The 13,527-nt window shown below is 37.1% G+C and overlaps 1 protein-coding gene across 2 annotated transcripts in view; it reads right to left on the reverse strand.

The window, feature by feature from the left end:
* Nucleotides 1-4,032: 4,032 nt before the first annotated feature.
* Nucleotides 4,033-13,527, reverse strand: part of RLIM (ring finger protein, LIM domain interacting) — a 30,187-nt gene continuing 20,692 nt past the window's right edge. For both annotated transcript variants that reach the window (XM_082610432.1, XM_082610433.1), the window contains 2 exons: nt 12,769-12,852; nt 4,033-11,457 (listed from right to left, as the gene is read on the reverse strand). In XM_082610432.1, the coding sequence (XP_082466558.1) occupies nt 9,839-11,457; nt 12,769-12,852 (1,703 nt within the window). In that variant the 3' untranslated portion in view covers nt 4,033-9,838. The remainder of the gene's footprint in view (nt 11,458-12,768; nt 12,853-13,527) is intronic.

Consider the following 13,527-nt stretch of genomic DNA (forward strand, 5'->3'; position numbering starts at 1 on the left):
CTGTCATACAGAGTGAAGTAAGTCAGAAAAAGAAAAACAAATACCGTATGCTAACACATATATATGGAATCTTAAAAAAAAATGGTTGTGAAGAACCTAGAGGCAGGACAGGAATAAAGACACAGACGTAGAGAATGGACTTGAGGACACGGGGAGGGGGAAGGGTAAGCTGGGACGAAGTGAGAGAGTGGCATGGACATATATACACTACCAAATGTAAAATAGCTAGTGGGAAGCAGCTGCATAGCACAGAGAGATCAGCTCGGTGCTTTGTGTCCACCTAGAGGGGTGGGATAGGGAGGGTGGGAGGGAGGGAGATGCAAGAGGGAAGAGATATGGGAACATATGTATATGTATAACTGATTCACTTTGTTATACAGCAGAAACTAACACACCATTGTAAAGTAATTATACTCCAATAAAGATGTTAAAAAAAGAATGGCTTCTCCAGCTTTTTTTTTTTTTCCCAAGTGATTTTGACTTCAGACTTAAAAAAGTAAATAACGGAGAAAGGGCCCAGTCAGTGCACATATCTGTACAAGGGCTGTTAGATAACATCACTAAAATGAAGTTTGGAATATATTTCTATTTAGTAGATTAGGCTGAATGATCTTCCTATTTAAAAATGTAGATGTTACTGGTCCCCACATGTGGAGAAAAGGGATTACCTTGGATGCCAGAGAAGATAGTATTATTAGGGAAGTGTTCTTTTTAATTTGAGCAATAGGGCAGAATTTGGGCTTAGTTGCTAAGTTGGTCTCTCCTTAGGAACAATCCTGTACCTTCGTGTTAACAGAGCCTCAGACACTGTTCCATTCTTTTCCTTCTCCCAGAAAGGGCAGGGCCAAGACAAAACAGAATGACTCTTCTGTAATTTTCAACTTTCATCTAGAGGGGCTACACCCAAGATTCTGAAAGAAGCTGGGTGATGTGCTCCTCTGGCTTCTTCCAAGTAAGCAGTCTGATTCACGTGCTAGAGATAGGTTTGTCACCCATGCTAGAAACCAACATTCATCCTGTACTACTAAGTGGGTTTTCAGATTCTTAAATAAAAAGGCCACAGAAAATATTACATTATATTCACACAGAAAATGTAAGTAAAGCCAAGCCAAATGAATCAGCTTTTTCTAAAACCTCAACTCCAAAAGCTCTTTCTTCACAGGAGTTAATATTTCACTTCATGTTGCCAAACAAAACAAAACAAACTTTCAGCAATGGCATCAGAGAGACTTGGTGTAGGGAAATACTTTCACTGAGGCTGAAGTTTGATCTGGTAGCCTCTATTCTCATGTTAACTTCCCCCTTCCATTCCAAGAAACTCATTTAAACATATATATTATCACTACAAAGTAGAAACAGATTGTAAATCCAGGTTAGCAGTTTCTAACCTATGCCAGGAGTATTCAAACGCAGCAATTTCAGATTATAGAGCGACTGCTTGGAAATTATTTGTATTATTTTAACATAACTAAGAGAATCCACATTAAACTTTGGGTGCTTGTTCCTGCAATAAGTGAATGTAACAACTGCTATTTATTAGCTGCTACATAATGCTGGAGTTGTGATGGGCTTCCCTAACTTTTAATCATAAGAGCCCTCAACCAGCTAAGTAAGGTCTTTTGCTATTGTTAATGGTTAGACTTCAAGTTTTGGTAGGGAGTGTATTCTTTTAACCTCAAAAGGGGAGGAGAAAGATGGTAGTTTTGTAAGCTTGGATAGACACTCTAAGCCACAGCTTTGACACGCAAGTAAAAGTGTGATGCCTATTTAGTTCTAGGGTAGTGTGAGCAGACAGGGTGTGCATATCTACAGGTGAACTTTTAAAACATATCACCATTTGCATCCCACCCACTTTAATCACTCTCTCCCATATTGTTCTAGAACTGTACTGTTCAATATGGTAGCCACTAGCCACTTGTTGCTACTGAGCATTTGGTGTCCAAAATGAGACATAGTAATATGTGTAAAATAGCAGATTTTGAAGACTCAATATGAAAAAAGAACAATGTAAATATCTCTAATAATTTTTATATTGATCACGTTAAAAGATTTTTACTTTATTGGGTTAAACATATTAAAATTAATTGCAACTCTTATCTTTATTCCTTTTGTAATGTAGCTGCTAGAGATTTTTAAATTACACATGACTTGCATTATATTCCCACTGGACAGCACTATTCTAGAACATCTGGTACAGATGGGGAAATTGTGAATTTTTTTAAAAGTAGGTACATCGCAGTCAGCAACACTGTCCACTGAGAAATTCAGCAATATTTTCAGAGGCTTCGGGTCCCCATCCTGCCAAAAACAAGGGGAAGAGAAACCTCGGACCACCACAATGCCTAGTACATAGTGCAAGCACAATACATATTTACCTCCTATTAGCTGAGGAAACAAACTCTAAATTCAGATGAGCCCTTGTTCACTCCGTTACTCCTCACTGCTTCCCTCAAATATCATTTGCATGGGGATGGATAATTATGCTATGTGTATCTTTTAAGGTTTTTGTAATACTTTACTTGTCTCCCCACTGTAACGCCTGCTCCTTGTGAGTAGGGATTCTATTTCTCCCTGTGTTTAAATGTTGAATGAGGAGTGATAATCAAAGCACTCACCTAGGCAGCCATTTACTTATCCTAAATCTATTACTTGAACTGCCTTGTTTGTGATTGCTTTCAGAACACACAGTATTTTTCTGAATATGCTTAAGGGTGGCAATCTCCATCCACTGAGAACAAGATAGTTCTTTGAAACAGTCAAGACTCATCTCAAGGATGACAACATGAACTGAAGAGGGCTGCTTCTCTCAGTTGCTCACAAGTTCCAAGTATCTTCTGAGCAAGCATGACATTCTTGGAATGCCTATGGTTGCCCAAGGCAACTTTCAAGGGCATTAACTTGGATGCCAATAAAACTGGCTGGCATACTAAGAAAAAAAGCTACAATTTTTTTCTAGTCATTTCATATTTCAAATCAAGTCATAACTGGGGCCAAGAGCACATTTAATGAGGCTGAGATGACCATTAACATTAAAGATTTCTACAACACATTCCAGCCTCCTTCCACATTTTTGGAAGTGGTACATCTTGATACACACAGTGCTAAGGTGTATTTAGTAATGCCCAAAGTGATTTACAGAATTTACAATATATGATCTTTCATCCTTCTCAGACTTGCCCTTTGAGCTTTCCTTGGCAAACTACCCAGAACCAATGTTTATCCTAAGAAATCATACCTCATAAGTAATTACCCTAGGACTTGAGATAAATATTTAAAAAAACAAATTAGGGCCCATATCATGGCAGCAGGATTAAGAGCACAATGAAAATAAGCTCTGGAATCAGAGATCAGACTTGGAAACACTCTGCTACTCATTATGTGACCTTGGGCAAATTACCAAATGCCAGTATCTCAGTCACATCATTTATAAAACAGGGTGGTAATAATAAACCTCAGAATAACTGAGGATTAACTTATAGTACTTAATAAAACACCTGACAGCAACCAGAAAAAAATTAGCTGTTTTTAATATAGCCATTAGCAAACCATTTGCAAGGTCTTAAATTTAAATATTGCCTGAATTCAAAGAAACTGGACCCTAGCTTTCATTTTCTGTTTTTTAAATGACCATTAAGAGTATAGCTATAATCCACTGATTTACCAAATCCTCTGTTCTAGGTAATGGTCCTTTTCACTAAATTTCCCTCAACATGATGCCTGTGTATTGGCTTACTTTGTTGTCTAGAATGTGAACTATTCAGTGGTGTTGGTGTTCTTGAGTTTCAAAGAATAGAATCATGAACGACACTAAAAGTAAAACCCTGGGAAGGTCATGGGGAAAAGAAGAGCTGACCACACCAAAAATCCCAAGGAACTGTGTTCCTATGCCAATGATAGGGCTCTGTAGGCACTAGAGGAAATGAAATGGTAATAAAATTCACCATCAGCTAAATTAATCCCAGTACCAAGGGGAAGTCACATCCAGGTATCAGAATGTGATGACCTACTTAGAAACAAAGACTTAGTGGTTTAGGCGACATGTTTAAGAGATTGGAAGTAGGGATGGAAGACAAAAGCTGTGTGAGCACACATGCACACCTAGACAAGTTTTTGTATTTACAGAGATCAAGCAAGGGAGTGGTCAGGGCAATGGTGAGAATACAAGAAACAGCAAAGATGCACCTACTTAAAAATGTCATTTACATAAATCTTTCCCGGATTCTTATACAGAAATAGAGTTTAATCTTTTATTTTACCACTGAAAGATTAAGCCATTAAATTACATGATACGGAAGTTATATTCCATAAACCAGTACCTGCCCACACTCAGTGAGGGGAATCAAAATCAAGGTTGCACTGTAATTCTACTTGATTCTAAAAACCACATCTGACATTGGTGTGAAACAACAGAACCTTTATCAGATTCCCCTTTTAAAAGAAAGACCCAAGGAGAGATGATCAAGCACAAATGATCACTTCATGCATTTTATTGATAGTCTATATTTTAAATCTGCAGTATGACATCTTACATAGGGAAAAAGCTTCTTCCTAAAAGATAACTATTAATAATCAAACCAGCTTTAGTATGACTGACCTTTCAAGGTCTTGTTTTGCATTAAACAAGTTAACTTTTAGCAGGTGTAAAGCACTGTACAAAAAAAAAAAAAAAAAAAAAAAAAAAAGGAAACTGGGTACATTCTCAAAATTTAACACAGGGCTTCCCAACCAGGAGTCTGCTGGATAGATATTGGAGAAGGGTGTTATAGTCAGGTTTAAATTGAAAGAAAATGAGAAACCAGATAAAGCAAACCAACCAAATTCACTTCACTTTGTGCTCCTTTCTGCTTTTTTGAAAGTCTCTCCCAGAGGTCAGGAAGCCCTGGTATAACAATCACTTTAGTCTTTACAGAACATACATTTATGTGCTTCATGTTCAAAGACATAAAGGCAGCCTTTGTTACTGTTCCCCCTCCAAATCCCCTCAGGTTCTTATAGGCTTCAGAAAGCTTTCCAAAATTGCTGCCCAGTTCTTTATCTGAATCTAAGTAAACATCTATACCAAAGCAGCTCTTCCTGGGAGAAGATAAAACAGGCACATATACATAACCAGGCCAATTGCGTACCTACTCAACTTGATACCTGATCACATGGCCCTACATCTTTAAAAGCAGCACCAGGGACAAATGGAGCCATCAAGAGGTAAAATCCAAACATTGGACAGTTAAAACACAAATCACTCAGTTAAAAGAACGTTAGCAAAGGGGCATTCAAAAGAGTTAAGGCTGGACAGCTGGTTCAGCCATACCTTGGTATTAGGATAAATCTGCAAGATGAGGAACTGATAGAGGAACCCTGAAATAACTAGGCACAGTGGTATGACGGGGTTCACTTTCACTGCATGTCTTTAAGATATCACTCAATCTAAGTAACTATAAAGCAGCTTGGGGGTCTTTAGTAAACAAATCCTAATCAAAAATAAGTATCTCTGAGTGTTGAAGGGTGTGCCTATTTTCTTCAAATTTGAATTAAAATACCTATGTAGACATGAAAATAATCGTAAAACTGATACACACTTGTTATTCCTTGAGAGTCCAACAGCTCAGTAACAGCTCAATTCTATACTGTATTTTAGATACAAAATGGAGTTACTTAAATCAAGTGAGATTGCTTACTTGTTGGGAATATTAGTATTTTAGAAATGTTCCAGTTAAGAACTCATTTCAGAATGCTAAAAATTGTAAAGGGCAGGTATGTAACTCACAGCTATTTCTTAGTTGCTTATTAAAAATCTGATTTAAAAATAACTGAAATACTAGTTACTTGGATCTTGCACTTTAATTTTCCAAATGAAGCATAAATTGACTTAACATTTTCAACTGTTTTTTCAAAAGCGCACAATTTACTCGTTAACTCAATGAATTACAACACTGTTACTGAATATTACACATACTGAAGAATTATACTAAGGGGGAAAAAACGCCTGACACTTTAACATGTGCCTTATCAGTCTCTTGCATTACTAAGGTACAGAATACTTTAGAAAGTAGCAATCAGCATAGTCTTATAAGACAATAAAAGTGCCCTGCAAACGTGGCTTCTATGTATTTAATATTGGTAATACATTTGACAGGGAAGCCAGTAAGGTAAAACTTAAAAACTCAAATAAGGCAGATTACAAGTATTTTTCGTTCACAAAAGAACAAAGAAATGGGGTGGAGTAAAGGGAGGAATAAAAATATCCTCCATCTTTAAAAGTATCAACAACAACCACAAGGTGCCACTGTATTCTAGCAAGCTGTAAAAATGGCCATTCACCTCCCTATCACATGGGTATTTTGCGAACTGCCAAAAGTTATGGCTGATGCTTGACCCGTTTTATGTCGTGGACATCTGGGAAGCAGGTGGTTAAATACAAAGTATACTAAGTGATAACCCTTCATAAATATAATTTGAGACACGGATGCTAGGAGAGAATACTTGGCACGGAATGAACATGTTTTCCCAGGGGAAAAAAATTACTTGAGGTAACACTTATAGCTAATAGTTTCCTAATCATAAAGTTTGGATGAACTCCAACAATCATGTTTTTAGAGATTTTATATATATATATATATACACACACACACATATATATATAAAATCCTGGTGCTAAACGTTTTTCATCGTTGTTAACTGTACAACTGATTACCTATACTCCAACACTAACGTGAACACTTTTCTCAATCCCCACCTCCATCAACACCACTGAGGTATAAGTAATGTGTTCTTTTTAGAGCAAATATTCCAAATTAAGAATATGGCTCATCTTCTAGTGTTGCTACAGATAAAGTCTGCAAACTTTAAAGCTAACTTGTTCAATTTTGTTTTTAGTATTAACAAATCTCAATCATGTCAACTGCTTGGAGTTAAACATAACACCTCAAACGTTTCAGACTAGTAAGTGAATTTTAAAAAATAATCTGAAATATTCAAGGAAATTCCGTTTTTAGTACTTTTCCCTATGCCTTGAACAATGTAATTCCAACATTGTTTTTCTTGTTCCTATTACTGCATGAAGTTCAAACTAGGTCCTCAAGACAGAACCTTTCTGTAATAAAGAAAAAGTGCAAAGATACAAAATGAAATGTAAAGTCTTTTGCAAGAAAATGCTTCCTCAAGAGAACAGGTGTTTGGATGCTGGTGGGAAAAAAGATTTTTTGTTCTCCAATGTACATCTGACACCTACAAATGACCTTGTCTTCAATGTCCATACTAGTAAGTACATATTGGTCATGGACCTTGCAAAAAAAAATCAAGTAGCAAATTCCACTAAAGTATTTGCATCCATTCTACACAATCCAATGGAAATTAATGAGTGCTACTGAAAAAGGTTTCCACATGCACATGTCCGATATGTGCATCCTACTGAAGGCTAAAAACTTAAAATTCTATTTCCAGTGTTTATGAATAGCTTCAATATCTACATTCATAACCAGCATTCTGCATGAGTTACCTCTTTAATACTTCACAAATGAGTAAAATACATCTTGGGAGGTTAGGAAGGTACCTGTTAATAACTTTCTTTTATGCTTAGAATGTGATGCAGTTGTTCTTAAACTATTTAAAATGGACACCCCTATATAAGAATGGGACATTTTATACCAAGAGGAAACTGGGTTTGTTTTTAGCCAATCAGGACTACCCTGCAGATCTGAAAACCAAAGAATACACCCTTAGGAAAGGAGACATGGCTCACAAATATAAAGGAATCCTGACTTTTACACGGACATTTTTTTAAAAAGATAAAATGTATTACATAAGCGCCATAAACAGTGAAATCTGCTTATATCAAAAAAAATAAGTGAAGCTTTGTTTGGACATTATTTCCTTGCAAGAGCAGTACATATCCTTAGTAAACAACTACCATATTTACAAGTTAATTTCCTTGATACTTAGGTAGGATTGAAAGCCAGAGGAAAATATGAAAGAATGAGCTTTGAAATAATCTTTACAGCTGAGTTGATAACAATTAAGGTGGCCAGATAATTTCTAAAGCAGACTTGTTTATTTTGTAGAGTATCTGACTAGGCCTGGGTAATTAGCTCACTTTGTTAAAGGCCAAGGATGTGTTCAATCCCTCTTTGGGCCCATTAGCTTTTCCCAGAAAAACAAAGACAGTCCTCCACAGTCAGACTAATCCTAACCCCAACGAGCCTCAAGAGAAAGTTGGCAACAGTACTGGGGTTCTTCACAAAGCTTACTAAGGAAACAACATAAAGTGCATATCCCATAGATATGTGAGTCAGCATTCTCATCTTCAAATATGGGCAGCACATTTAAAATTTCAATTTCAAATAACCCAACACGACTCACTTTCCACAAAGAATAAAAAGCCCTTAATTCTTCACCTTGTCTTTAAATGTGAGATGTTAAGTCTGTATTAGAGAGATAGTAACAAAACATTAAACAAGTGGGCACTGGTACCTTGAATGACAAATCTTGAAAACAATGCAAATTTGAGACTTTCCTATTAGTACACACATCTGCACCAACTTCAATTCCTATGCTAAAAGTGGTTTATAGTCTCTTTCCTCCATCTTTTGCTTTTTGGGTTTTTTTTTTTTTGAGGAGCAGACTTGTAAAAAACATCAGTGTAACTTGTGCTAAGGGGTAGTGGTTTGCTTTCCTTAAACCAAAGCTCTGCCAAATTTGCATCATCTGCTCAAGTAGAATATTGTGTCCAGGACCTCACCATATGAAACCAGTTCACTCACATCTGTATGACTACTTGTCTTCATGAAAAGTTTAAGTTCTTCCAAGCAGTTTTCTTTACTCCTCGTGTCTTTCATTTCCTGCCTAAATCCAAGTTAAAATAAACAGTTTCCACTGATCTTTAATGCAGTTCAATTCTGCACTCTTGTCCTTTCCTTTGCATGTCACAGTAGCTGTTCACATACATTAAATATCATAGATATGTTCTGCTCTTACATCTACACACTTACAAAAGCAGCTTTGTACTTTGTTTGGTGTGTTTTTTACTATGTTGGCTCACAAAAAGCAGTTTCTTTTTCATTTCTAAGCATGGTACTTTACAATTTTTAATGCATTAATACAACAGTGCATTGGAAAAGTACTGAGCCTCTACAAAATAGCTTTACATTTTTAAACAAATGAATGTGATTTTTTTTCACTTACACAAGCATAGGCTTTTTGTTTTAATATTTCCACAAGATAAATATCTCAATTAAACTATAAGCTCACTCTACAGTGTGCCACAGTGATGGGCTTAGGAGACAGTTATACACTTAGAAGATCCTAACCTTAGTGTTATTTACACTGACATGTCCAATATCACCTTGTCTGAAAGGTGAACAAATGATATTCAGAATGTAGGTGAATTTGTGCCAACTAATAACTGGGAACAGTATAGCTTTAAGCAATCACTTAGGAAACATGTACTGTAGCCTAGTCTAAACTGGGAATTTCCTTCGTCCCTCTTTCCTATGGCATAGGAAACTTTAAAGATCAACATGAAACAGATAAGAGCCATTGCTAAGGCAGATCTTTTAAGATAACAAAGGAGAAACTGACAACTATATATGATAAATCATCAGTAATAACAATTACTGATACTGAAATCAGTAAATCAGATTTTTATGTCCTAAAACATTGCTTTTTAAATATTTCCTTTTATTCTGGAACAGAAATTAGAGAAAGGACAATGATTCATTCAGAAAGCAATGACTCAATTCAGGTTGCTACTTTACATTTAAGCACCACTCAAAAAGTGGACATAAAGCAAGTGATTCCTGTTTGCCCATCACTATACCAGCTACATAGCTGAGAGTTCAGACCTTAATCACACAACGCTTTCTCTGTTACCAGAAGCTAAGACTGCTCTGCGACATATAGGACAAGTAGAATTCTCAGATAACCAGCGATCGATGCAGTGGACATGGTACTCATGGGAACAAGGTAGTTTACGAAGTTTGTTGCCTTCTGTGTATTCTGTAATGCAAACACTACAGGTTTTTAATGCATCGTTTTCACCAAAACTTCTCATTGCCAAGTTGTCAATCTGTTCTTTGGTGAGTCCTCTAGGTTGGTCATCATCATCCTCATTTAAGAGGAAAAACTGAGCCAGACTAAGGAAGGGCAAAGAGCCACTTTCATCAAATGTTACTGGGGCCCTGTGTCTACCCTCTCGCCTGGCACCTGATGAGCCTGATGATGAGCTTCCTTCATTACTGCCTTCAAATACCTCTGAGCTAGTCTCTGAACTTTCACCACTGGAACTGGAACTAGGACTGGAACTGGAACTAGAACTGGAACTAGAACTAGAACTTGAACTGGAACTCGAACCAGAACTGCTACTACCACCAGAACCCCCTCTTCCATTCCGTGACTCTGACCTTTCCATATTTCGACTCGAGACTGAGCCACTAGGCTCTGAATCACTATCACTGTACATAAAGTAGCTTAACTCACCAAAACCTGTCATTATCTGCCTTAACATGGTCTGAATTGCAACAGATGTAGTCTCACTTAAACCAGTATTTAAGATTCTACGAATCGGAATTCTGATGGTACTGACATAGGTTCTCACACCTGCTCGCTCAGAACGTGAAAACGTACGCCTAAAACCTCCTCGTTCACTTTCATAAGTGACAGTGTTGTTTGGCGTCTGAGACCTCGACCGAGTTCTGCTAGCTATGCTATCTCTCTGCCGATATTCTCCAGGACGAACTCTTCTTACTTGAAGATCAAGGACTATGGTTGGAGGTCTCTGGCCTGATCCTGTAGATTCACCATTGCCAGTTGTATCTGAAGACCCTGCTCCTTGTGAGGCATTTCTGGTTCCAGAAGCTGCAAAGAGACCTCTACTTAGCAAGTCAGGTCCACTTATTTGCTGTCTCAATGTCACGTGGTGCCGGGTTCTAGAACTTCCCTCAGTCTCATTTACCAAAGGATGCTCAAAAGTCTGAGATGAGATACTATGATGAGATCTTCGTGGAATTTCACTCATTGGATGCAGAGGTGATCTACTTCTTTCAGCTCTTGCTCGGGTTCTCCGATGGTCTGGGCTCCTACTTCTTGCCCTTCTCTGACCTCTGGTAGGTGGGGCTTCTCCTGTTAATGATTCAGTTGAATTTCGTTCTGATCTGGGTGGCCTTGCAGATGTTGATTCAGATCGTGGATTTTCCACTTGCCTTTGGCTGTTGTTGTCCATACTTTCTCCACTAGAACGTCTTGCAGATAGCTCATTTTCATTTTCTGGATTTTGGCTCCCATTATTACGGTTAACATTGATCTCTAAACTGAATCTGAAATCACCGCTGTTTGGATTAGTCCGGCTCACTGCTCTCCAAGATTGGTTTCCTCTTTGCCCACTTCTTGTTGTATTTCCAGTTTGTCTGACCGAGTTAAGCCAGTCTATTATAGAGTCACCATTAGACACATCATCTGAAGAGTCTCCACCTGTTTTTAAAAAAGGGAGGGGAGAGAGGGAGAAAAAGGAACTATTAAAATTAGGAAATTATATAAGAGTACTCAGAAACTTCATATTAGAAAAAAAGAACAAAGATTCTGAACAGATTTCAAATTTACAGATTTTTGTAAACCATACTGCATTGATTTGCAGTAAAAGCAGGAAAGTTTCAATTCCATTTTAAAAGAGCAAGCTAATCATAGAGAAATTTAGGGAATTTTTTTTAAAAAAAGGGAATTAGGAAGAAGTCTATTTTTAGCACTTCATCATATACAGAGCCTAACATACCACTGTGGGCTGTCAGATGACAACATTTTTTCAGTCCACTGCCAACACTAATGTAATCAAACAAGGTAAATGCCAGTTAAGGTACAGAGCTAATATTTTAGCTCAAATTACATTTTTTTGGTCAAATTTTCATTTGTCTTCATTTCTTTAGGCTCTTGACTTAACTGCCTTTGATAATATGGGACATTTAAAAATACAAGACTGCTTTAGTCACTGCAAAAATATAAACAAGATTTACAGGTTTAAAAGTATTTGAATACTTCTTCATGTTACCAAGATTTTAAATTAACATGAAATTGGAGATCAGACCAAGTAAATAGTCTGAACCTAGCACAGTACATATAATGGCACATTCAAGAACCTAACTGTTATCATGGCTTCTTATGTTAGTCAAATTCCCTATTTCACATTGAGGGAGAAACACCAGACCCGAGGTAAGAGCAAGATTTCTCAACAGTGGGACTATTTATATTTTGAGTCAGATAATTCTTTGTTGTGGGGGCTGTGCTGTGCATTTTAGGATGTTTAGCAGCATCCCTGACCTCCACCCACTAGATAGCAATAGCAAACCCCCAGTCATGACAACCAAAAATGTCTCCAGACATTGCCAATGTCCCCTAGGGGGCAAAATTATACCCCATTGAGAACCATCAGATTAGAGAATGCAACATGTCTTTCTGCTGGTGAGGAACTCATGTTTATAAGGAAGGAATAATACAGTAGGTAGGGGGAAATTTCAATGGAGGTGGAAAATCAAGAAAAAAAATCACATTTAAAACAGGCCATTCCTCACTATGTTCTAATTAACACAAAAAACCCAAAGGTGAAGCAGAAAAAAAAAAGTTAACATTCTCACCAAATACCAAGAAAATGCCAGTTGTTTTTATGAGCAGTTACTTAGCACCAAATTAATTTGTGCCATTGCTAGATTATCTTTGGCTGACATTTATCGTTAGGAAGCTCCTTATCCATTCCATCCTCCACCCTTCTCCCCACCCCCAAGCAAAATTTACCTCTATTTTCATCTGAATTTTGTGGTGGTGGGCCCTCTTTAATTTGTTGTAGTCTTCTCAGCAACTCTTCCTCAGTACTTTCACCTAAAATAGTTTAAAATGTTTGCCAAATTATGAATAAAAAACAATGACTTATCCATCTGAGATGACAACCAGAGTGAGCAGGAAACCTGGGTAAAATTCACCTATTTGAGAGCATGACATTACAACTTATATTTATTCACATTTCTTTCCAGTTTACAAAATGCTTTTGCGTACAGTATCTCATTGTTTAAAACTGCAACTCTGGGAGGTAGATATTATCTGCATTTTAAAACAATGAAACTTAGACTGAGTGAGAGACTGACATGTTAATATATGGCAGGGCGAGAATGCCAACTTTTGCATTCTGACTCAAGTCTGGTACTGTTGCCTCAAAATGCACTCCCTCTTATAAGAGCCATACTAACTAACACCTTACCTTTTAAAATTTAAGGAATCACTCAAAGGTTAATAGAATTAACAAGAAACAAGGAGGAAGGGAGATAATGAATTTTAACTAGAATCAAATGGGACCTCATCAGGCAAAGGAGAATAACCAAGCACAAAGTTCTGAATAATTGACTATTTTACCCAAGGCTAGCTCTGGTTGATTATGACAGAGGAAGTCTGTCCTAAGAACTGAAGTTCCCATTAGCTCCTCAAGACTACTAATGTCTAGTAAGTTATATAAAGGTAAATAACAAAAAGATTGCTCAGGTCCACTCTCTTGAATTTAGC

This window comes from Mesoplodon mirus (genome assembly GCF_964341445.2).
Source record: "Mesoplodon mirus genome assembly, chromosome: X".
NCBI classification, from domain to species: domain Eukaryota; kingdom Metazoa; phylum Chordata; class Mammalia; order Artiodactyla; family Ziphiidae; genus Mesoplodon; species Mesoplodon mirus.